Below are 25,227 nucleotides of genomic sequence, written 5' to 3'. Positions count from 1 at the left end.
TCCCTCAGTTCAGGCTGGATGGAGGTGGAGCATGGAGAGAATGGTCTGCAGAATCACCCCAGGTGAGGGTGTCATGAGGTGGCGAGTGGGAATGATGCCAGATGTCCCCTTCCAGGGTCTGTGGCCTCACTCCTTTCCCTGGGCAATTACCTCTGCCAAGGCCTCAGCCTCCTGTAGCAGAGCTTCTTCTGACTGTTCTGCACTTGTCCTTTTCAGTGGAGGCTGTAGACCCAGGCCTGGAACATATGATGTGAGGGCAGAGCACCCCCTTGCCCTCCCCACCACCATGCACAGAACACCCACCTCCCAGGTCTGCAGTGGGAAAGGGGGAAGGAGGGCTCATACCAAGCAGGATAATTTGTGGCCAGAAGATATCCAGGTTACACCCAGCTCCACCCCTGCCCACACTGACCTGGTAGTTCTGGGAACAGGACTTGGTCAGGCCTTCTGATGCCTTCCAGAGGGGCCAAGCCCATCTGAGCCTCCTGCATAGGGGGCAGTGCCAACAGCAGGGCACAGCTCAGCAGCACTGCAGTCAGCATGACCTGGCCAGCAGGAAGACCCACCACTTAGTCCTTCCTCATCCTCAGTGCACCCTTTAGGTGCCCTACCCCAGAGAGAGACCTCCCAAAGAGCAGGAGTCTCTGCCCAACCAGAGGACTTACCTCTGCTTGCTGGATCCTTGCCTGGAGAGTTCCTGGCCACCCGGAGCCCATAGCTTATATGGAAGGTTCTAATGAAGGACCCACACGTGACTGCCGCCTAGAGCCAGGGCATGAAGGTGGGGGCATGGCTCAGGCCTGTCTCCCTATACCTGGGCTTTTGGGTGTTCTGTAAGAGGGGTGCCCAACTCTAATTTTGCGTGAGATCCCCAAGTGCTAATCAAAGTTTGGGAACAAGGGAGGGTGCCCGGAACCCCCAAATTTCTGCAGGTCAGGAACCTGGGTGGGGGTGAGGAGGTGGGACAGGCTAGAACCATTAGCAGTAACAAGGCAGGCAGCCCTGAGAACTTAATTTAATTTGTGGCCCCGGAGATGTTCACCCAGACTCTGTGTGGCATGTTGTTTCCTTTGCTTCCAGGAACTTTGGTCAAGGGCATTGAAGAGGGTGATGGGCCAGTGGCCAAAGTGGGGTGCAGACCTAGACTCTGGGGGGTTTTGGAGGGAAAAAGGAGGGGAGAAGTCCACTTAGGCAAATCCAGGCCCTCCTACCTTCATCCCTGGTCCTTCCCCCACCCAAAACCCGTTGTCCCTCCAGGTTTCTCCAAGGCCCTCACCCCTGCTTCTTCTCCCAAACCCTTTTCCGCCTGGGGTTCCTGGAAGCCAGGGAGGCAGAACGGACTGTTCCCTGGGTGGGCGAGCAGCTTCAAAGTAAAAAGCTTTCAGGCTGCCTGCCTCATTAGTGCTAATGGCTCTTCCTTTCCGCCCTGCTTTGTCAGGCCTCTGCCCACGCCTGGCCTCATCAGCATGAGGCCGGAGTGAGGATTGCTCAATTGTGAAGATGGTAGAACACAAAGGACCCTACCTGCCTCTCCTTTCTCTCTCCCCCTGGAGGACTCTAACATACACTTGCCCATCTGGGAAAGGGGTACAGGCTGAATCACCTCTAAGGCCTCACCTTACTAACCGAGCTGGTCTGAGGCAGTCAGAGAATGAAGAGGCTGTTAGGGTTTGCGGTCTGGCTTCACACAGGCTCTTCTGACCCGGATGAGGCCTGAGGGAGTCCTCCCAGCAGCGGGTGGGAACCATATGTTGTCATCTGACAGACTTTGGCCTTCAGTCGCTCTTGGGGTTCAGTTGCATGGGGAGGTGCGACTCTGCAGATGGCAGCTTCTTTCACAGGTGGGGACTGATGACTATTCTGGGATCAGGCTGGCACTGGGCTTGCTTGTGGTTGACACATGGGAACAGTCCTAGGAGCTTGGAGAGTCACATACCAAAAGGGAGAAGGCTGGGGAGTGAGGGAAAGCCTCTCTGAGGAGCTGGTCCCTGAATAATCCAGCAAAGGGCCACCCTCATTTCTCCCCCTGACAATGCTACTGGGTATTTTGGTGATGCTGTCATAAAGTTGACCTGGTGTTGAGGCCTCCCTGGCAACTGACATTGACTTTTATTTCCCAGAGGCTAGAACTGGGTCTGGTCATCCATCCCAGGGCTTTCTCTTCTCAGAGTGGTGCAGGGTGAAGGTATCAGGCACTAAGTGTTTCCCCATCTTGGTGGGACCACTTGGGGCTCAAGGGCAACACATCAAAAATACCGGAGGCATATTCCCCAAATCCTTGTCCCCTGACCTCATCCTTGGAGATTGTGGCTGAAGAGCTGGTGGTGGAGAGCAAGGACTGCATGTGGATTTTGGAAAGATGCTGTGAGCACTTGCCTGGGCCTGATCAGCATCCTTGCTGAGAATAGTTCTTCCTGTTCCAGGGGGCAACCAGGGGAGGGTGGTCACCCCACCTAGGCCCTCAGTGTCTTTGCTCCTCTAGAGAGCAGTGACTGTCTTCACCTGCGTGTGTGCAGGTGAAGACATGGGCAGTGATGGACAAGGACTGAAGCACTCCTAGGGGCATCCCAGGTCTCTAGTCAGGTCCAGTGGGGGAGACGTTCGAGAAAACCAACTGTCAAAACACAGTTGAATGATGAGAGAATTATAAACACTGGACATTTGATGATGTTAAGGAATAATTGTTAATTTTTTAGTTGCAATAATGGTATTGTGGTTACAACACCGTTTTTTTAATGTTTTATTTTTGAGAGAGACAGACAGCGTGAGCAGGGGAGAGTCAGAGAGAGAGGGAGACACAGAATCCAAAGCAGGCTCCAGGCTCTGAGCTGTCAGCACAGAACCTGATGCGGGGCTTGAACCCACAAACAGCGAGATCATGATCTGAGCCAAAGCCGGATGCTCAACCAACTGAGCCACCCAGGCGCCCCTACAATACCATTTTTTATTTTTTTATTTTTTAAATAGTTTATTGTCAAATTGGTTTCCATACAACACCCAGTGCTCTTCCCCACATGTGCCCTCCTCCATCACCACCACCTCTTTCCCCCCTCCCCCTCAATACCATTTTTTTAAAGTACTTTTATCTTTTAGAAAAGTATAATGAAGTATTTACTGATAAAATGTCGTGAAATAATCCAAGGAAGGGGGAAATAGCATGATGTGATATAGATGAAACAAAATTTTTCATGAGTTGGTAATTTGTTGAAATGGGTGATGAGTACATGGGCTTCGTTAGCCTATTACTGTTACCCTTGTTTATGTTTGAAAATCTTGTAATAAAAATTAAAAATGGGAAAAAAGGAGGGGGAGCTCTGTCAGTTAAGCATCCTACTTCACCTCAGGTCATGGTCTCTTGCAATTTGTGAGTTCAAGCCCCTCTGTGCTGAGAGCTTAGAGCCTGGAGCCTGCTTTGGATTCTGTGTCTCCCTCTCTCTCCTCTGCCCCTCCCCCGCTTGCGCTGTCTCTCTCAAAAATAAACATTAAAAAAAAGTTTTTTTTAAGTAAAAACAAAAGGAATTATTTAAGGGATAAATGCTTTGATAGAAAAATGCCCCAGGAGCATGTGGGACCAGGAGAGGCAACTACCACAGCTGAGGGAGGGGCAGGAGGTTGGCTAGGGATGACTTTCTGGGACAGGAAACTTGACTCATTCATGAAGCTTGAGTAAGAGTTAAAGGAGGAGTCAGGCAAGGGACAATATGTTTCCTGGACCCATAACTGGCACGTGGTTACAAGCTGCCTAGTTCTACAGCTTAACACTGGTACAAGCTTTGCTCCAAGCCCGGCTCCTGCCTGATGAACCCCAAGCTGGTAAGCAGTCAGTAGACTCTCCCTTGTGGCCAGGGAGTTAGCTACTCCCAGAGTTGATTCAATCAGTGAGTCAGTCAGCAACCATCTATAGCCACCTCCACTTAGTGTTTTTTAATAGTTTATTGCCAAGTTGGTTTCCATATAACACCCAGTGCTCCTCCCCACAAGTGTCCCCCTCCATGACCATCACCCCCCTTCCCCTTTCCCCCTCCTTCTTCAGCCCTCAGTTTGTTTTCAGTATTCAAGAGTCTCTCGTGATTTGCCTCCCTCCCTCTCCCTGTTTCCCCCCCCCTTCCCCTTCCCATGGTCCCCTGTTAGGTTTCTCCTGTTAGACCTATAAGTGAAAACACATGATATCTGTCCTTCTCTGCCTGACTTATTTCACTTAGCATGACACCCTCGAGGTCCATTCACTTTGCTACAAATGGCCAGATTTCATTCTTTCTCATGACCATGAAGTACTCCATTGTATATATAAACCACATCTTCTTTACCCATTCATCTGTTGATGGACCTTTAGGCTCTTTCCATGATTTGGCTATTGTTGAAAGTGCTGCTATGAACATTGGGGTATATGTGCTCCTATGCATCAGCACTTCTGTATCCCTTGGGTAGATTCCCAGCAGTGCTATTGCTGGGTCATGGGGGAGTTCTACTGATAGTTTCTGAGGAACCTCCACACTGTTTTCCAGAGCAGCTGCACCAGTTTACATTCCCACCAACGTGTAGGTATCCACCTCCACTTTGTACTACCGCGGTGAGTGTGCGCAGGCTCAGACCATAGCCCAGGAGCCTAACCGCTCTGTGCCACACAACTGGAATCCAGAGGAGGAAATCAACATTTGTTTATGTCCTTTCCTACCCTGCCCTCATGCCTTCCAACACTGTCACCTGGCCCCCTCCAACCACCACTGAACATTGCCAAAACATTGCCTGTGGGTTTCTTGTCATAGCTCTCTCTATAAAGCTATATGTATATCTAAAGTGAAATTTCCATCATCTTATCAAATTTTATTTGTGTTTGCAAATAACCAGTCTTTGTCTTAATTTATCAAATTTTGTTACAATTAGTTTCTCTCTTTCTCTTATTTTCTATTTTTCTTGGGTTTGTCAATCCTTACATTTATCTTTCCTCCTGATGAACACAGTTGCCTCCATCAGTAGTCTGTAAAAGGCCCCTCAGGAGACTGTTTCATCTGCTAATAAGTATAAACACTGTGTGGGTGATTTTACTTGTCAGGAACTGGCCTGATGTTCCCAGAACAATGTTTGTTGACAAAAAGACCTTCAAAAATGTTCTAGGTGGTGCATTTGAAAGGTCTGGCGGAATGCAAAGCCAGCTTGGTGGGGCTGGGGACCCAAACATGGGGACCCTGTCTTCAGGGAGGAGAAAGAGGGTAATGTGGTTGCTATGTTCCAGAGACCAAGTTTAAGGACAAGGAGGGGACTTGAACCCTGCCTCTCCTCTTTTTCCTCTCATAAGGTAGTCCTCACCTCCAGGGGCACAGTTCCTACTTTGTCCAGAAGGGGGCAGCAGAGCACCCACTGACTCTCAATCCAACTTTTCTGAAAACCAGACCTCCACCCAGTGCATTGCTCCTGCTCTTGTGGCTCACCTGCAGGACTTCCAAAAGGCAGAAGTTGCATGGAGAGGTGTGGTCCCCTCAATTATCCAGGGAGGAGAATGAGAATGGATGGGGGTTATTTCAAGTTGGTGTCTTGAGCCCTCAGCTGGAGGGGGTCCTACAATGATCAGGAGCTCTTGGACGAGTCATATTTGCTGCATGAATGCTGGATGCCAGCATCGGCCATTCTCCCATTCATTCAGGAACTATTTATTGAGTGCACGCTACATGAAAGGCATTATGCCAAGGCTGTTAGACCTAGAGGCTAGGTCAGAGGCTGTGGTGACCTGAAGCTCCTGATTCTGGGGTCAGACAGGCTTTGTGGGTTTTCCTGTTGCCAGTGAAAATATAGGCTGGAGCCACACTAAGGGAGAATGGAGCAAGGTGCAGGGACAGCTGATGGACAGTCTATAAGGGTGCTCAGGCCCAAAGATACCCCTTCCCCTCAGGCCTTGCTCTAACTTTCTGTCCCTCTCCCCCTACAGTCCTCCCCTTCACTGCTGGAAGTGGGCCCTTTATTGGGGTCCCCAGAACAACTCAGTTGTGACTGAGGTGTTTAGATAAAATCCCAAAAAGGTCCAAGGGTGCCAAAGACAAATAAGCCCAGCCAGTCTGGATACCTAGGCAGCTCTGGTACGATGAAGGCCATCCTAAACTCCAACCCCAGTCCTCTCTTAAGATGTCTGCAACCCACAGTGTTCACTCCCAGATGCCTGGAGAGGTAGCCAGGCCTTCCTCCTGCCTGCCAGGCCCTGCTTCTCCGTGTCAAGTATTCTGTTTTGGAGGTGTTACAGAACCCTACATTCTGCCTCAGGGTGATTCCTCACCGTCAATATGTCCAAACAGGCAGACATCAGCCTCCACGCTCACAGGAAACCCACACAAAGTGGTGAGGAGCTTGTTCCATTCCGGGCGATGAGGCGACCCCTGAATATGACAGGATCTCTGGGTAAGTGCAGTTTGAGTCCCACCAACCCTTCGCAGAGGCAAGGCACTGTTGGGCTGAGGAGGAGGTACCCAAATGTGCCTGCCCTGCGTTGTTTTTTTATTATTATTTTATTTAATGCTTTATTTATATTTGAGAGAGAGAGAGAGAGAGAGAGAGCGAGCTTGAGCAGGGGAGGGTCAGAGAGAGGGGGAGACAGAATCTGAAGACAGGCTCCGGGCTCTGAGCTAGCTGTCAGCACAGAGCCCGACGCTGGGCCCATGACCTGAGCTGAAGCCAGAAGCTCAAGGAGCTGAGCCACCCAGGGGCCCCTCCCCTGCATTGTTTCTAACCTAACTCCCTGAGGATATTCAATGTTTCAGATAAAGCCCCTGGAACAAAGGTGTTTTCACAACAGGAACCACTGGGCTACCTAAAAATGATTCTTATCTTAGGAATTAACTCTTTCTGCTAAAGCTCCAGGAGCTCTCTAACCTGCTCATCTCTGCCATTCAGATTCTGTGCAGATAAGAACAGAGACTGCAGGAACTCAGGGCATAGGCATGGAGATGCTGCCTAGGGCACTGGGCATGGGGTGAGCCGGTATCTGGCTTGACAGATTCAGGGTGAGAGCTCAGGTTCAGCTGGAGAAAGCAGTGAGAGCTGCAGTGACTCCCAGACTTCCCTGGACCCCTTTCTTTCTGCTGTTACTCCTTCCCATCCTTTTTGCCTCCAACTGCAAAGAAAACCTGGGAGGTGGAAGTATAGGAACTGGGAGGTGGAATGTATAGGAGCTTGAGTTCTGGAGAGAAACGGTCATATGGGCACATTGGATGGCAAGAATAGCCCTGTAGTTTAAATCCCTGGAGCACAGCTCTCGTCCAGGCACCAAGCCCAAGCCCAGCATGGGAGGACGAGCTCACAGGGTGCCCCTCCGCCAGCGGGTCCCCTGGCCACGTCCCAATTTTGTCCCTGTAGGCCCTAGTAAACTGTGGCCACTAAGCCCCAGATAGGGGTTCTGCTCCCCAACTCTGGCCGAAGCCACACTTTGTGTCAGGATCTGGCATGGAAGCAAGTTTTCCTCCCTACCTTAACCCTTTACCTGCTAGCAGTTCACCCAGTGCCCCCAGCAGGCCTCCCATCTCATACATTTAACTCTCAGCAGAACATTGAAATAAACATCCTCCCCGTTTTAATAGATTAGGAAACAGGCTTACAGGTTAAGTGACTTAAGTTTTGATCTCTCAGCTAAGAAGAGGCTGGCCCACTTTACATTCTTGCTTGCATAGCCCAGGGCATATTTTAGAGCTGAAGAAGAATGGTGTGTGTGTGTGTGTGTGTGTGTGTGTGTGTGTGTGTGTGTGTGTGTGTGTGTACATGCATGCGTGTCCACGCGCGCGTGCTGTGGAAGAAAGTTTATCAGGCATGCTGCCCTATGGTGTCTCCCCACACACTTCTTGACAGTGGAAACGGTTCACCCACCCACAGAGCTCCCAGGAGCTGCACAGACAAAAACAAGCAGCTGCTCCACCCACACTCAACTCAGCCCCCATGAGGCTGTGGGCTCAGTTGGGTGCCAGAGCTGTGCTCAGTGTTCTTATGCTCTTGGACACATTTCCAAATCTATGAATCAAAAAAGAGATCACAAGGGAAACTGGAAAATGTTTCAAACCGAATGATGAAATACAATATATCAAAACCTATGGGATGCACATAGAACAATGCGTATGTGTAAGTGCTCATATTAGACAAGAGTGACGGGGCGCCCGGATGGCTCAGTCAGTTAGGTGTTTGACTTTCAGTTTCAGATCAGGTCATGATCTCACGGTTTGGTGACTTCGAGCCCCGCTTAGGGCTCTGTGCTGACAGTGTGGAACCTTCTTGGTATTCTCTCTCTCTCTGCCCTTCCCTGCTTCATGCTTCATGCTTCATGCTGTCTCTGTCTCTCTCAAAAATAAATAAGTAGACTTAAAAAATTTTAAAATATATATTTATGGGCCCCTGGGTGGCTCAGTCGTTTAAGCGTCCAACTTTGGCTCAGGTCATGATCTTGTGATTTGTGGATTCAAGCCCCATATCAGGCTCTGCGCTAACAGCTCAGAGCCTGGAGCCTGCTTCAAATTCTCTCCCTCCCTGTCTACCCCGCCCCCATTTGCTCTCTGTCTGTCTGTCTCTCTCAAAATGAAACATTAAACAAAAGTTAAAAAAAAAGAAAAGAATGGTTGAAAAAAAATTATGCCAGCTTATTTAAGTAGTAGAAAGATAGTTTCTTTTTTTAAATATTTTTATTTATTATTATTATTTTTAATGTTTACTTATTTTTGAGAGAAAGAGAGAAACAGAGCATGATCAGGGGAGGAGCAGAGAGACAGGGAGACACAGCCGAAGCAGGCTCCAGGCTCTGAGCTGTCAGCACAGAGCCCGACGTGGGGCTCAGACTCACAAACTGAGAGATGAAGACCTGAGCTGAAGTCAGAAGCTTAACCAATTGAGCCACCCAGGCGCCCCAAGATAGTTTCAATAAATGGTGTTGGGGCAAGTAAGTGACTGTCTGTTTTGCCTGTACTTTGAAACCCTCCCCAAAATTAATTTGAGATGGATTGTAAGCATAATTGTGAACGTAAAACAGTAAAACTTCTAGAGAAAACATAGACTATCTTCATAACCTTGAAATAGGCAAAAATTTCTTTAAAAACACCCAAAGGAGGTGCCTGGCTGGCTAAGTCAGTAGAGTATGCAACCCTTGAACTTGCGATTGTGAGTTCGAGCTGCATGTTGGATGTGGAGTCTACTTAAGAAAAAAGAAAATATTTTTTAAAAAACCAACAAGACACAGAAAGCTCTAAACATCAAAAGTTGATAAATTAGACTTCATTATTTAATGAAGAACTTCTGGGGGCACCTGGGTGACTCAGCCAGCTAAGCATCTGACTCTTGGTTTTGGCTCAGGTCAGAATCTCACAGCCCTGCATTAGGCTCTGCGCTAATGGCATGGAGCCTGCTTGAGATCCTCTCTCTCCCTTTGTCTCTGCCCCTCCCCAATCTCTCTGTCTCTCAGAATAAATAAATACACTTTAAAATAAATAAAATTAAGAACTTCTGGCTATTAATCAAGATATCTAAGGGGCGCCTGGGTGGCTCAGCTGATTAAGCATCTGACTCTTGGTTTGGGATCAGGTTATGATCTTTGGTTTCTTGAGTTTGAGCCCCGCTTCAGGCTCTGTGCTGACAGTGTGGAACCTCCTTGGGATTCTCTCTCTCTGTCTCTTTGCCCCTCCCTTGCTCACGCTGTCTCTGTCTCTCTCAAAAATAAATAGACTTAAAAATATTGAGGGGTGCTTGGATGGCTGTCAGTTAAGTGTCTGACTTCGACTCAGGTCATGATCTTCTGCTTTGTGGCTTTGAGTCCTGTGGCTTCAAGTCCTGCAATGGGCTCTGTGCTGACAGCTCAGAGCCTGGAGCCTGCTTCAGAATCTGTGTCTCCCTCTGTGCCCTTCCCCTCTTGTGCTCTCTCTCTTTCAAAAATAAAACATTTAAGAAAGTAAAAAAAGTTATTTAAGAAAGTGAAAAGATAAGTTACAAACTGGAAAAACATACATGTATTTTTTTAATGCTCCTGCAGAATATATAAAGAATGCTATAGGGGCGCCTGGGTGGCTCATTTGGTTGGGCGTCTGACTTCAGCTCAGGTCATGATATCATGGTTGGTGGGTTCAAGCCACACGCGGGCTCTGTGCTGAAAGCTCAGAGCCTGGAGCCTGTCTTCGGATTCTGTGTCTCCCTCCCTGACCCTCCCCCCTCCCCTGGTCATGCTGTCTCTCCCTCTCTCTCTCTCTCAAAAATAAATAAAAAGCAATTTAAAAATTTTTAAAAACTGTATGCAAACTAAAAAAAAAGAATTCTATAAAGAATTCCGTGGTTATGGAAAAAGGACTTGAACAGGCCCTTCACAAAATAGGATTTCCAAATGGCCAATAAGCATGTGGAAAGGTGCTCAATACCACTAGAGAAATTTGATTCAGAGAGAAACGTGAATTAAAACCACAATGGGGGGGGCCGCCTTGGCTGGCTCAGTTGGTAGAACATCTGACTCTTGATCTTGGGGTTGTGAGTTCAAGTCCCATGTTGGGTATAGAGATTACTTAAGAAATAAATTTTAAAGAAATTAAACCACTGGGGCACCTGGGTAGCTCAGTTGGTTAAATGTCCAGCTTGAGCCAAGTCATGATCTCACAGTTTGTGAGTTCAAGCCCTGCATCAGGCTCTGTGCTGACAGCTCAGAGCCTGGAGCCTGCTGCAGATTCTGTCTTTGTCTCTCCCTGCCCCTTTCCCAAAATATAAAAAAAATAACATTAAAAAAGATTTAAAAATAAAACTGTAGCAAGATATTATTATACACTAATTATGTTGGCTAAAATTTAAAAGAGTGACAAAACCAGGTTTTGGTGAGGATATGCAGTAACTAGAACTGGTAAGGGGTAAGGTGGAAAACTGTAGCATTTCCTATAACTATTTCACCTGACCTATGACCCAACAAGTTCACTCTTTGGTAGAAACCCAGGAAAACTGAGTGTGATTTCTACTAAAATGCATGTATAGAATGTTCTCAGCAACCTTATTAATGATAGCCAAAAACTGGAAACAATCCAAATATCCAACACCAGGAAAATAGATAATGGTATATTCATATACTGGGAACCTGCACAGCCATAAAAACAGAACGCACTGCTGTACCTAACGGGGATGCATCTCCCAGACGAAATGTTGGATGAAAGACACCAGCCACAGACGAGCGAATGTGGTTGTGATTACATTTATATGATGTTCAATACCAGGCAAAACTGAAAAAAATGGTGAAAGAACTCTGAATAGCAGTTAATTCTGGGGGTATTTTCAACCGAAGGAGAGAAATGAGGAAGGTATCTACAGTGCTGGAAACGTTTTATGTCTTTGTGTGAGGGGTGGTTACAGAGATGTCTTTTTTACTCAGGGTTCTTCCCTGACTTTGGACTATCACATGATTCTTATTCATTCTTTTTTTTTTTTTTTGGTAAATGTTTAATGTTTGTTTATTTTTGAGAAAGAGAGAGAGTAACGGGGAGGAGGAGAGAGAGAGGGAGACACAGAACCCAAAGCAGGCTCCAGGCTCTGAGCTGTCAGCACAGAGCCCGACACGGGGCTTGAACCCACAAACCACAAGATCATGATCCGAGCTGAAGTTGGACGGTTAACTGACTGAGCCACCCAGGTGCCCCAATTATTATTCATTCTTGAACCTTTCTCATTGCACCTCTCCTCAAAGCAACTCTTGTGTCATTGAAAAAGTGCTTCAGACCATAGACCAAAGATCATCCTTTTGAGGTGGTGGCCGTGGGTGTCAGGAGAAAAAGGGTGCCGGCTGTCTGGGTCAGTGACATTGAACAGGGCCACTTCTCCAGCCTGCTGTCCTTTTATGTGCATGTCATCTCTGTGACACTTACTTTCTTCCCTGTCTCTAAGGGTTATCTTCAAGATGTGGACCTGAGGGATTTGCAGGGTTTTGCAAAGTTGTACTTCTTTTTTGTCTGTAGATTATTTCTCCAGGAAAAAAGGCAGTGATTTCCGAAAAGGCAGTGTTGTTTATGGTACAAAATAAAAATAGTAAAAGGGGAAAAAGAACAGACAGTATCAGTGAAGTATCAGGTATAATGAACAGAAAGCTTGTTTCAAATTACCTTAAATTATAAAAATAACGTCTTGGCTCATGTAATTGAAAAAATCTAAGAGGCTGGTCTCAGGTGAGGTTTGATACCAGGCCTCTTGGTTGTATAAGGACATGACTTAGCTGGCTGCCTTCTTAATACCTATTCTCCTTTCCTCCCAAAAGAGGCCCAGTTTTGTTTGGGGCGTGCCTAGTTAAACAGACCAACTTCCTCAGATTCCCTAAGTTTTCCCGCTGTCCCTGGGACACAGTGTGACCCATGAGACTTATGTTGAGGGCTTCTGGGAAAGTTTTGCTTCCCCAGCAGAAGTGTCTCCCTTTTCTCCCTCTTTTCCTTTCGACTTCCTGTCCAGATGTGAATATAATACTTAGAACTGTAGCAGCCAATTTGTGACCATAAAGCAGCAATTTGCGAGTGCACTAAGTTGCTAAGGATGGCAGGTGAGAAAAGTAGACCGTGCCTTCCTGGAAGTGTAAACCAATTGTACCAATCCTGGTCTGCCCACCGCTTGATATTTTCTTGCAGGAGGCAAACATGAAATAAATATTTGTTTAAGCTAATCTTAGATTCTCTTACCTAATTTCTTCTATTTTTTAATATCCTTTGTCCACGTTTTTTTGTGCTAAATGCTTCATTCTAAGGCTTGTTTCCCGTGTGGACTCAAACTGGCTTTCAGGAGTTTCTGAGACCTCTTGCTTTCTCACTCACATCCTGCAGGAGAAAATTCCCTGGTCCTGGTTCTGGAAGTCCTGCTGGCATCTCCTGCTGCAGGCTGTGGCTAGAGCACTCACAGTGAGTTCCTCTCATCTTCCCTTGACCTTTGCTTAACCTTTACACGCCCTGAGCATCCCCAAGGTCAGCTTGTGACTTCCACAGAAGTTCTGATCTCCGGAGACTTTGCCCCTGGAGTGGCTCCGGGAGTTGAGTGAGTCACATGGGCCAGCACCTTCTGCCAAAGTCAGGGTCAAATATTTATTATCCTTGGAAACCAGGTTTGGCTTTTGTTTTGGCAGGTGTTGACTTTGGGCAAATTCCCAGCTCAGAAGAAAAATGATTTTTGGTGTGGAATCTTGTTCTTCCTCAGCGTAGCCTTGAAAGTCATGTACTTAGGGTATTGGTAGGATAGCAACTGGGCGATATTCGAGGAGTTGAGAGAGATTTAAACTGCAGAGGTGTCAGTATTGCCACAGTGTTGTCTGAGGTCACATCGCTCGTAAGTGGCAGAGCCAAGAGGTGTCTGACATTCTAGTGCCCCCCAGCCACGATGCTCAGACACAATGACAGTTGGGGTCAATATTGTTTTTAACACGGATTCACTTTAACCACATTATATGCACACAGGAATGTTCTTCAGTTCCACAAAGAAATAAGCATCCTCCCATTTTCAATGAAGCACATGGCCCCTAGACCTCTCTTTTATTGTCACCCTTTTTATCAGAGACAAAGGTATAGAAAATCAGTTCTCTACTTCAACATTGGCAAGGAGCGGATTGAGACCAAGCCACACTTGGACTCAGGACTGGGGAAGTGTGGAGTGCGTGCTTGGTCTGAAAGGGGATGTCACTCACTCCAGGCAGAAATGTAAGCCTGGAACTTCAGCTTAATGCAGGTTGTCATGTTCCTGATGAAATTATGAAATCTGGAAGTTTTGGGTTTAGAGTGAATGGCTAAGGAAGAATTCTTGAAATGTTTTTGGTGCCAAAAGGTGATTTTATTATAGCACGGAGACAGGATCCGTGGACATACAGAGCTGCACTGGGATTTTGAGGAGTAACTAAGTACATACTTTTTAATTAGTGGAGGTTAGGGATAGCATAAGTCTCTAAGGACTATGGAAACAAAGCTTTCAGGACCTGGAGGGGCTAGCTGTTGTTAAGATAAGGTTACTTTTAGTTTTTAATAAAACATAAACATTGGGACACCTGGGTGGCTCAGTTGTTCGGCTCAGGTCATGATCTCATGGTTTGTGAGTTCGAGCCCTGCATTGGGCTTTGTGCTGTCAGCAAGGAGCCTGCTTCAGATCCTCTGTTTCCCTCTCTCTCTTTCCCTCCCCGGCTCGTGCACTCTCACTCAAAAATAAAACCTTAATTAAAAAAACAATTAAGGCACTAAGGCAGACATGGGTTCCTTGAAGGTCACACTGCGCAATTTCAGGGATCTGTCAGTGGGCCACATGCTGTAAGGAGATTTCATTAAACTACATTTCTCCTGCCTTTGCTTTCCTCATTATTCCCCCTTCCAGATAGAACCTCTGCCCTTGTGGTTCTAGCCTGAAGTGCTTCGCCAGCTGGAGCCATTTCATTCTTTCTGAAGTCCTGGTAGGTTTCCTGCAAAAGGTGGTATTTAGGAGTTTTTCCTAAAGATAGAGGAAGCTTCCCAAAAGGAGGAAAAGAGGCAGTGACTTCTATCTAGCACAGCTTTTACAGAGGTGTTCGCCACCGGAATGCTAACAGGCCCTGCAGTTTCCACCCTTACAAGCCCTTGACCACAGTGGCCCACACCCTCACTTGAGGGACTCGCTTCCTGGTTCCAGCCTTGAGGGACTCAGCCCACTTCCGCCCTGCAGTTTCTTCTTCCTGGGAGCTAAGGAACAGCTGAAGGTGTCCCAAGAGGCCTTCCTCTTCCTGGCCATCCTGGGCTGGGGCCTACTCCCCAGGACTGGCAGAGGGACCCTCCAGGTGCTGAGGTCTGCCCCGTAACTCTGGGAGGTGGAGCAGCAAAGAGAAGGGAGGAAGGCCTGAGGATTCCCAGAAGCTAGAGAATCCTCCCCAGTCTATCTCTATTTTTCAGGAAGGGTAAGCCCACCAGAGCGGCTGCCTGGGTGCCACCCATGGGTGGACTAGACGTGGGAGACAGCACTTTGCTTCTGTCTTCTCAACTACATTACCATCCAATTTCAACATCACAAATACCACAGCATACAATAATCACCAATGTCGTATTCTTGCCAAAAAATGTTTAACCGAAATCTAATCTTGAAGAAACAATCTGATAAATCTGAAATACGATGCTGTAAAACCAGCCTGAACTCCTAGGGAAAATAAGCAAACAGAAAAGGCTGAGTGTGGGGCAGAGAATATTTTTCTACGTTAATAAACTAAAACAACCTATCACCGAATGCATTATGTGAAACTTACCTCCTGAAATAAAATAGATATGCTAAAAAGACACCCTTGAGACCAGTGGGGATGACAATACTCCATTTCTGTTGATTTGCTTAGACGTGATAATGGCACTGTAATTGTGTATAACGTTGACACTTAGGGCCAGATTAATTCTCTTGGGTGTTTAGCAGCACTTCTGGCTCCTGCCCACTAGGTGTCAGGAGCACACACCCTTTTAGTTGCAACAAACAGGTCTGAGAAAATGTTCTGGAATTAGATGGTATCGGCAGTTGCATCATGTCATGAATATATGAAAACACACTGGACTATCCACCTGAAAATGGTAAAAGAAGAATTTTATGTTATGCAAATTTTCCCTCAATAAAAAATATAATTTAAAAATGTCTCCATTTGATCCCAAATATCCCCTGGGAGACAAAATACCCCCACCCCCCCCACCCCCAGCTGAGAACCATTGGTGCAAAGAGGACACCGCTTAAGGGGATGGGGGAAGATGCAGGCTGAAGGATCTGGGAAGGAAATGTCTTGCTTGTAACTTCCTTTCAAAGGGCGAATGTGACAAAATGTCAACCACTGGTGAAACTGGGTGAGAGGTGTGTGGGTTGTTGATTTTACCATTCTGTCAACTTTCTGTAGATTTTAAATTGTTCAAAGCCAAAAGACAATTCAGTTTCACGATTTCCGTTTATGACATCCCAAGGGACTTGTGATAGGTACCAATTGTGCGGCCTCCTTTCAGATGTGATTATTGTTAAGTACATACTTGAGAGAGTTGCTTAGTCCGTAATCCTTCAAGGGGAGACTCTTTCCTTATCTCTCGCTGTCCTTCCTCTCTCTGTCTCTTTGCCTCTCTCTTTCTCTCCTGCCCTGTCCCCCTCCAATGCTGTCTTGAACATACTGGCCCCTTGGTACCCACTGACCTGTAGAGAGAAAGGCACCCAATCCTCTAGACCATCATCCACCCAGACTGGGTGCAGATGATGGGCTTGTCAATTCCTTTGAGGTGAATATTCTCCCCTGGGATGACTTTAAAACATGGTCACAAAATTATCTAGCACTTGTCTCATTAAGAGACAGGGTCTCTGTCCCCTCTCCTTAAATATAAACTCGACAACTGCTTAACCAATAGAATATAGTGGAAATGATATTGTACACATTCCAGATCCAGACCTTAAAAGCCTAACATCTGCCATTTCCTGTCTCTTTTGAGACACTTGTTCTTGGAACCCAACCACCATGCTGTAAGGAAGTGCCAACCACCCTGTGGAGAGGCATATATGGAGAGAAGCAGCAGACAGCGGCAACTTGAAAGCCATGTGAGTGAGTCATCTTGGAAGTGGACCCTCTGTCACCAGCTGAGCTGTCTCTGCTGAGCTCTGCCTATTTTGCAGACTTGCAAGCAAACTACATGACTGCTGCCGTCTTAAGGCACTAATTTTTGGAGTGGTTTGTTTGCAGTGATAGATAAAACTGATGTATCCCCTGCCGCCTCCCCCAACCCCCTGCCAACTGAGGGCAACAGACCTGGAAGGCAGGAAACGGGCCAGCTCTTTATCCCTGGAGCTGGGACCTAGGTCAGCATTTATTCCTTCCACAAGTGTTTGTTGAGTTGAGTATCTACCAAGTGCTAGACACTTTCCAAGGACTGAGATAGACCCTGAGAAGGGGGATGGAGAGAACTGTCTTCCTGGGGGAGGTTATTTCTAAGCTGAGGCCTGTCTAAGGAAAAGGAATTAGTCATGCACAGAAGCTGGGAAAGGGGAAATGTGCTAGCTGTGGATGAGGCTGCCAGATTTGGCAAATAAAAATTTAACACCCAGTTAAACTTGAACTTCAGCTCAACAAAGAATACTTTTTTTTTGTATATACATATGTCCCATGCAATATTGGGGACATACTTATATTAGAAAGTTATTCACACATATCTGAAATTCAAATTAACTGGGAGTCCTGCATTTTATCTGAAACCCTAGTTCTAGGGCAGAAAAGAGAAAAAAACTCATGATTTCAAGAGACAGTTCAGAAAGCTGGCTGCGGCACACTGGTGAACAGGGCATGGTATCAGAAGCAAAGGAACAGGGTCCTCAAAGGCCAGCTTGCCAGGTCTGTTTTGAATTTCATCCTGAAGCAATGGGGAGCCATAAGAGGGTTTAGAGCAGGAGAGTGGCACAGTCAGATTTGTGTGTTGGCACCATCCTCTGGACTACCAAATGGAGGGGTGGGGGAGCCTGTAGGCAGGGAGATCAGGAGAAGGATTCTTTTGTCCTTCAAAGGTTCATACTCTGCACTGTAACTACAAGGCCATGAGAATCAATGGACCATTCCCCACTTGACATTTTTCTTTTCTGTGTTTTTTTTTAATGTTTTATTTATTTTTGATACAGAGCATGAGAGAGGGAGGGGCAGAGAGAGAAGGAGACACAGAACCGGAAGCAGGTTCCAGGCTCTGAGCTAGCTGTCAGCACAGAGCCCAACGCAGGGCTCGAACCCACGACCGCGAGATCTGACCTGAGCCGAAGTCGGAGGCTCAACCAACTGAGTCACCCAGGCGCCCCTCTGTAAGTGTTTTAAGCTATAAGTTTCCCCTTAACTACTGCCCAAAAGTTTTGATAGTTTTAGTTTTCTATTCAGAATATTTTCGAATTTCCCTTGAAATGTCTCCTTTGACCTATGAATTCTTCGTATGTGTGTTGTATAATTTCCAAATACCTAAGATGTTTCTGTATACCTCATTGTTATTTACTTTCCTTCCATGGTCATCAGAGAACATATTCTCTACATTCTTTAAATTTTATTAATATTGTTTGATGGGTGAACATATGGTCTATCTTGGTGAAGTTGACACATTTGCTGGAAAAGAGTGTGGGTGCTACCGCTGTTGAGTTTAATGTTCTGTAAATGTCAGCTATAGTCAGGGGAGTTGACAATGTTCTTCTGGTCTTCTAGCATTTTCTTTTCTTTTTTTCATTTTACTTATTCAAGAGAGAGAGCGCGCGCGCATGCGCACACACACGAGTGGGGGGAGGCTAAAGGGAGAGAGAGAATCTCAAGCAGGCTCCATGCTCAGCATGGAGCCCGACATGAGAGTCAGTCCCACAACCCCGGAGTCATGACCTGAGCCGAAACCAAGAGTCAGACACTCGACGGACTGAACCACCCAGATGCCCCATAAGCATTTTCTCCTTACTCAGTCCAGCTATTTTATCCACCGATGGTGTGGAGTGTAAAAATCTTCAGCGAGTAAGATAGATTAGTCTAGTTCTTCCCTTTCCTGTCAGTTTTTTCTTCTACTATTTTGAAGCTCTGTTACTAGATGTATACACATAGATGATTATTATGACTTCCTGCCACATGGATCATTTTATCCATATGGATTTCCCTCCTAAATTTACTTTTCTGTTATTAATATAGCCTCAGCAGCTTTCCTACACTCACTGGTGGGTTGGCCTATCTATAGCCAGCTGTTTACTTTCTTATTTATCCTAGTTCAAGCCTGGCCAGGCCCAGATAACACAAGTAATCTACATAAAGAGGTGGCTCAAACACCAATGTCACCTAGCACTGTCACACGGATGGCTCTCACTCAGCTCACACTCATGCATTACGTGGGGTACCCAGCAAAGCTAATAGAGAGGGAGAAGGCCCAGGCTCGGCCTGAAGATGTTTTGTCTTGATGTGAAGGAGATGAACCGAACTGCTCTTGCTCTACAGCCCAGCGCAGGGGAAGGCCTTCCAATGGACAGAAGATTGAGCAACGCACCTAGGCATTCAGAGGTGAAAGCAAGGGTCCTGTTTCACGGGCCTAAGAGCTGTGTCATCACACCGAGCTTCCTGCTTATAAGTGTCCCCAGCTATGCTGTTGCTGCCTTAAAATTCATCATAATTTGGGGGTTTTTTAATTTATTTTTGAGAGAGAGAAAGAGAGAGACAGGGCAGGGGAGGGGCAGAGAGAAGGGGGGGACAGATGATCTGAAGCATGCTCTGTGCTGATAGCAGAGAGCCTGAGGTGGGGCTCAAACTCACAAATTGTGAGATCATGACCTGAGCCACCCAGGCACCCCCATCATTATTTTGAACAAGTTGCTCTGCATTTTTATTTTATACTAAATCCCACAAAATATGTCCTGGGCAAAAGGTTCCAAGACCAGTGCAGAATAGAGGACCCACAGAAGATAAGTCTGCCTTGACTTGCGTGTGCCATGCTACCTGTGTGTGTGTTGGGATGTGTGTGCATGTTTGTGGTACATATTAAGTATTCAAAAATGGTATCTACTGTTACTATGTGTTATTGATGATGATGATGGTGGTGGTAAGTTATTGGACTCCTCTAAAATTGTTTCTCAAACTTCATTTAAGCCTGGTTAATTCACACAAGCCATCCTTCTGTTTCATTGACTCATTTGCAAAGCATTTTTTAATTTAAGTGGTGCCTTTGACAACCCTTAGGAACTTATCCCAAATACACACCTAACCTTTCAAACACCCACTGACATTGCACACCTACATCCAGATGTTACCCTATTCATCCTGTTGCATCAGCAGTCCTTAAAATCCCATCCCCCCCCCAGCTGCCACAGATTCTCTGAGTTGACATGGACATGCACATGCACACACTCAGGTCATCTGATTGTGTGGGTGACATCTGCACAGGTCCCCTCCTGTTCAGCGCGAAACCCTCCTGCCAGGGACGGCTGATAAGAAGGCTGCTTAATGTACAGGCAGCAGACTCTATAATTTGCGTTTGAAAATTTTTTAAATTATTGCAAATTAGAAAGTATGTGCATGTGTGATTTCTGGTGGCTAGGAAGGATGGGAAGGCTTGGCATCTTGAAAGTACATTCACAAGGAAACAAAGGTGATTGTATGTTCTTGTGGAGTCTAAGCGTTGGGAATGTTGTAAGCTCTGCAAATATCCTTTGGGGAACCTTGGGGTGCAGTGCCCCGGTTTAATAAGGGCGGCCAGTGTCAAGGGAAAATATAGCAATTCTGCCGCTCCACATGGTACAACAAATCTGACATTTTAGATAAGAAAAGCCAGAACTAGAGGTAGTGGGGGTGAAAGACGACATCACCTGCTCCTCTTACGTTTCCTGCAAGAAATCCCTGTGGAGAAGAGACTCCTGGCTCAGTGAGTCACTCACTGGCTTTGCAAGCCGAGAGGTGGAAAGCAGATTCCAGGAAATGTGCAAGAGGAATCTTGGGAGAACATTTACAGCTTTGGTGTGAAACTGTCAAGCCTCTCTACTCTTGTGGGAACTGGAGGAGGAAAAGAAGAGTGAGAGTGGTGGGAGAAATAGCAAGGAACTAGACAGCATGAGTGAGACCCTGTGCCTCTGAGCACTTTGGAATAACCACGGAGATGGCACGGACTCAGCAAATTATCCAGGCAGCTTCAGAGAGGGGGAAAACACCCTGGTGTTGCAAGGCCTTTCAGAACGCAACAGATGTCTACAAAGCATCCATTGAACTCTTGAGGCACTGCAGTCCCTGGCCCTTCAGAGCTTCCCAGCCATTGAGCAAGCCATTTCACGCACTTGTGCCAAGTGACAAGGAAGAAGCTTCAGGGGCCTGAGGCCACTTCAGGGATCCTACAAGGCTTCTTGACACTCAGGTAGGGTTATGCAGACACAAAAAAGCACAGGCTACACTGCAGGCAGGGCCCGGAATAGAGAGAGCAGGGCTGTTTGGAGGAAGTGAGAGAACAGTTTTGGGAACAGAGCCACAAGAAAAGCCTGGATGGTTCTTTCTCTTTTCCCATTTTGGATAATTTGTTTGCTGGCAGAATGTGGAGGGGGGTGTGCATCACCTAAGTGCCAGCAACCTATTTAACACTTTCTGTTTATTTATAGAGCAATTTAATTCACCAGTGTTTACTAAGCTCCCTGAGCAAATAACGTGGACCTAGCCATGGGGAAGCCAGAGGACACAGCAAGGACAGAGGCCCATAGGTGGGACCCCCCGCCAAAGCATCTCAGGGAAGAGTCAGTCCCTTGGGTCTGGAGTAGGGTAAAGGAGCCAAAGTCCAAAAGCACAAGGAGCTGATCTTCAAGCTTTGTCATATGGGGAGCAGGATGAGTCCTGGAGGGATCCGTGCTCTGAGAGGCCAAGGCTGGGTGGGGGAGGTCCCACCTCAGCACATTCTCTTCTGTGTGATGTTGGAGATAATTAACCCTGGGACCCTAACAGCTGTCACCACCACCCGTCAGGAATTCGGGCCCTCCCTGCATGACATCTAGGCCACACTCCTGCCGCACAACTCTGGGGGAGAAAGGAATCTCATTAAAGCTTTTCAGCAGATGTGCTGGCCTGGAGTCACCTGCACACCAGTCCCCTTGCTGGGACGGTCCCTACCAGTACCCTGGGCTCTCAGAACCCACGCATTCTCTGCCTGTCAAGTTCCTATGCGCTCTCAAGGATCCTGATTCAGCTCACGATGGCATCTGGGGGAACAGGGGAGCCCCAGAGGGGAAGGTAAGAACCTTGGGTTCCATCCCAGCCTGGCCACTGGTTCACTGTGGTTCACTCAATAACTTTTGAGGTCTAGGACCTCTGAGTCCAAGAATCAGGCAGAATAATTGGACCTCGGTCTGGACTTGGTGTATGGAGCCTGTATAGGAGCCGTTGTCCCTTTCAGAAGGAGAGGCAGAAAAGGCTGTGGGGGGAGCAGTGTGTAAGCAGTGTGTAAGCATGAACAAGAGGGTCCTGACTACCCCGGGATCCAGGGAAGGCATTCCAGATGAAGTGATGTCTGAGCTGAGGCTTAAGGGGTAGGTTGGAGTTAGCCCGGTGAAGGAAAGAGGAAAGAGATGCACAGAGCGGCCTGTGCAAAGATGTGGAGGCATGGGAAGCAAGGTGCATTCAGACTTGAAAGAATACAAAGAAGTTCAGACTTGGCTGGAACTAGGACTTCCTGGAGAAGAACTGGCCAGAGATGAGGGACCAGTGTGGAAGTGAGAAGGGACACGGTCCAATATGCTGAGGCCAACAGCTGCCCTGGGGAGAATGGACCAAGTCAGGTGAAACCAAAGACACGAAGAGGCCAGAAAGGAGGTGCAAGTGGAGCTCCTGGGTGAGGTGCGGAGGTGGGAAGGACAAGAAAGACCTAGTTGCTGGTGGAGTGTCAGGGAAAAGGCTACCCAGACTAACATGAGGACCCTAGAGGGGGAGCAGTTCTGCGGAGAGGATGAAGGTTGACTTTACACAATGAGTTTGGGGAGCTCAAGGGTTATCTTAAGGGGTAAATGAAATGAGAGATGGGGGGGGCCCTAAAACTCAATGTCTCACTGTGGGGATGGAAACAACACCCTGGAAGTTGTCAGGATGGCCTGGAGAAAAGTACTAAGGATGAGCGAAGGGAGCCTAACACCCTGAGGAGCCCACCAAGCGGCATGAAGAAAAACAGCCAGAGAAGCAGCTATATATCCAAGAAGAGCAGTCACAGAAGCCAGCGGGACTTCCAAAAGAGAGGGATGATGATTTATTTTCAACACACCTGGTCAGGTCAAAGGAGGAGAGGACTGGGAAGTGGAGGGTCAGGGAGATTTTATGGAGAGGCTTCAGAGTGTAGAAGATGTTTTAATAGTGGTGGCAGGCTTTCAAGTGACCATTATCTTCCACTAGGTCTGAGTGTGAGGGGAGGCACTGCATAATGCTGACCAGGTTGTGCACTGCACACCCCAGTGGTGTCTGTTCACAAAAACAGGACTTGGGACAAGGGGGCTACCTGCCTAGCTGAGCAGTATTTTGTGAAACTTGTGACTGCAGTGTGGATGTTTCCCACAAGGTGGCGCCAAAGACCGATGCTGTACTTCTTGGGCGAGGTTGGGCCAGGACAGGGGTCAGTCAGTTCCTGGATCCTCAGTGGCAACGTCGTCTTCCCATGGGTGGAGAACGGCCCTCCCCACTAACAATGCCCTCCAAATCTCTGTCAAAACAGTTCTTCCTAGTAGTAGGAACTCAGAAATACTGCACATCACATACTGCAGCCTTTGGCAAGGGGCCTGGCCTGAAAGGGTCCCCAAGGAGCAGCTCATCCCATGATCTGGAAGAGGCAGGGATGTCCCTCCCAGTTGTCCCTTGTGAGAAGGGAGTCAGGAAGGAAGGAAGAATGCCTGGCCCAGCCTATGGGACACAATCATCCCACCCCAGCACAGCCCTGCTCACAGACCCCCCTGAAGGCCAAAGCTGGATCAGTGGGGACCTTAGCAGAGACGCCACCCCACCTGGGGCAGAGTCCCCCTGGGAAGTCACCTGGGAAGCCTGGCAACCCTGAACTAGGAACTTATGCCTACTAGATACAGGGGCTGGCCTGGAACTGGTCTCAAGAACTGGTGGCCATGTTGTCTCTGAAAACAATGTCATGTCTGTTGCAAACCATTCTTTACATAAGTAAATACAAAGAATAAAAAAAAAACAGAACCAAGTGAAATTACAATGCCCAGAGATGATGGCCACTGCCGGCCCAGGGATGACTCCCACAGCTCGCAGGGAGGCAGGTTTGCTCTGAGGAATCTCCTGCTACAGGAGAATGGGCAGCTGTGCTGGTGCCTCCGTCACTCCTCGGTGTTTATTGTGGTGAGAATATTTCCCTGTTTAGAGATAACAAAACCCTCACTCCCTACCCTACCCTGACCTGACCCTACTGCCTTCTCAGACCTCCTTTCTCCCTGTCGCAGCCCACGTGACTCAAATACAGCAAGCTTGTTGCCACCTCCCAGCCATTGCCTCCGCCGTTCCTCTGCCTGGAATACCCTTTCCCTGGATCATTCCATGACTTTTTCCTTCTTATCATTCTGTTTTCTGCTCAAAGAGGCCTTCCCCGACCACCCTGACTGATGTAGTTCAACATCACACCACCCTGGTTGTTTTCTGCACGGCTTTCCCCTCTCTCTGAGGTCATCATACTCACATGCTAACTTGATGATTATCTGTCTCCTCTGGCTACAGTGCAAACTTCTTGAGAGCAAAGACCTTGCCTGTCTGGTCTGCCACTGTGTCCCCAGCATTTAGAATGATGTGAGACACATAGTATGTGTTTATTCCATGCCTGACTTCGATTTTCAGTGGCCACAGAACATCTCAGGGTATCCGTGACCCTCTGTCAACACTCAGTTGCCCACTGATGGTCACGTGGACCATGTCATCCCTTTATCCCTGACAAGCAAGCCAGTAATCAACATAACATCCTCAGTCATAGATCGCCTCTTGCCTGTACAACTTTTTCTTTGGGATAAATTTCTTAAAGTGGAACTACAAGGTGAAAGTGGGGTTTGCACTTGATATCCTGAAGCTACTGAAATATTTTTTTTAATGCTCATTTATTTTTGAGAGAGGAGAAAGAGAAAGAGCAAGCAGGGGACAGAGGACTCAGAGCAGGCTCGAACCCATGAACCATGAACCTGAGCCAAAGTCGGACACTTACTCTTGGTGATGAGAACTGATCCATCCAGGCGTCCCCTGAAAAAACTAGTGTTAAACACTCAAATCAACTCCCACTCTCTTGAGAGTGTCCCCTCACACATTATTTCTCACTGCCAATCTCAGAGGCAAAAAAAAAAAACCTGTCTCTTATTGGTGTTTGTTTATATTTGCATTGAATTTATTATTAATGAGACAGAATGCCTCTTCAAATTGCAATTTTTATAGGTATGTTTTTTGGTTTTTGGTTTTTGGTTTTTGTTTTTGAGAGAGTGAGTGGAGAAGGGGCAGAGAGAGAGAATCCCAAGCAGGCTCTGCACTGTCAGCAAAAAGCCCGATGTAGGGCTTGAACCCATGCTTCATGAGATCATGACCTGAGCCAAAGTCAGACACCTAATGGACTGAGCCACCCAGGCACTCCCAAATTACAATTTTAATGGGTGAATGAATGGGTTCAGTTAAAGCATCAGAAAAGAGAAGTGGCCCCAGGAACCCCAAGGTGAGAGTGATAAAGCCACTTGAACGTGGAGCAGCATCCCTGGCCCTTGCCCTTTGACACACGCAGTGGGAAGTAGAGTCCAACCTGGGACTGGAGGGAGGTGGAGGTTGGTGGCAGACAT

The 25,227-nt window shown here is 47.3% G+C and overlaps 1 protein-coding gene across 3 annotated transcripts in view; it reads right to left on the bottom strand.

Moving 5' to 3' along the window:
• Positions 1-25,227, bottom strand: part of AGRP (agouti related neuropeptide) — a 59,077-nt gene that overhangs the window by 309 nt on the left and 33,541 nt on the right. Inside the window, exons 2-5 of one of the 3 annotated variants that reach the window (XM_029925200.1) lie at positions 1,618-1,919; positions 666-1,147; positions 413-545; positions 151-236 (exon numbers count right to left, since the gene is read on the bottom strand). In XM_029925200.1, the coding sequence (XP_029781060.1) occupies positions 151-236; positions 413-545; positions 666-716 (270 nt within the window). In that variant the 5' untranslated portion in view covers positions 717-1,147; positions 1,618-1,919. Of the gene's footprint in view, positions 1-150; positions 237-412; positions 546-665; positions 1,148-1,617; positions 1,920-25,227 lie in introns of those variants that run through there. The other 2 variants (XM_029925201.1, XM_029925202.1) reach the window with 2 other exon arrangements.

Source organism: Suricata suricatta, chromosome 16, assembly GCF_006229205.1.
Source record: "Suricata suricatta isolate VVHF042 chromosome 16, meerkat_22Aug2017_6uvM2_HiC, whole genome shotgun sequence".
Classification (NCBI taxonomy): domain Eukaryota; kingdom Metazoa; phylum Chordata; class Mammalia; order Carnivora; family Herpestidae; genus Suricata; species Suricata suricatta.
Note: the sequence above shows the minus strand (reverse complement) of the source record. Positions and strands in the feature narration are given on the sequence as shown.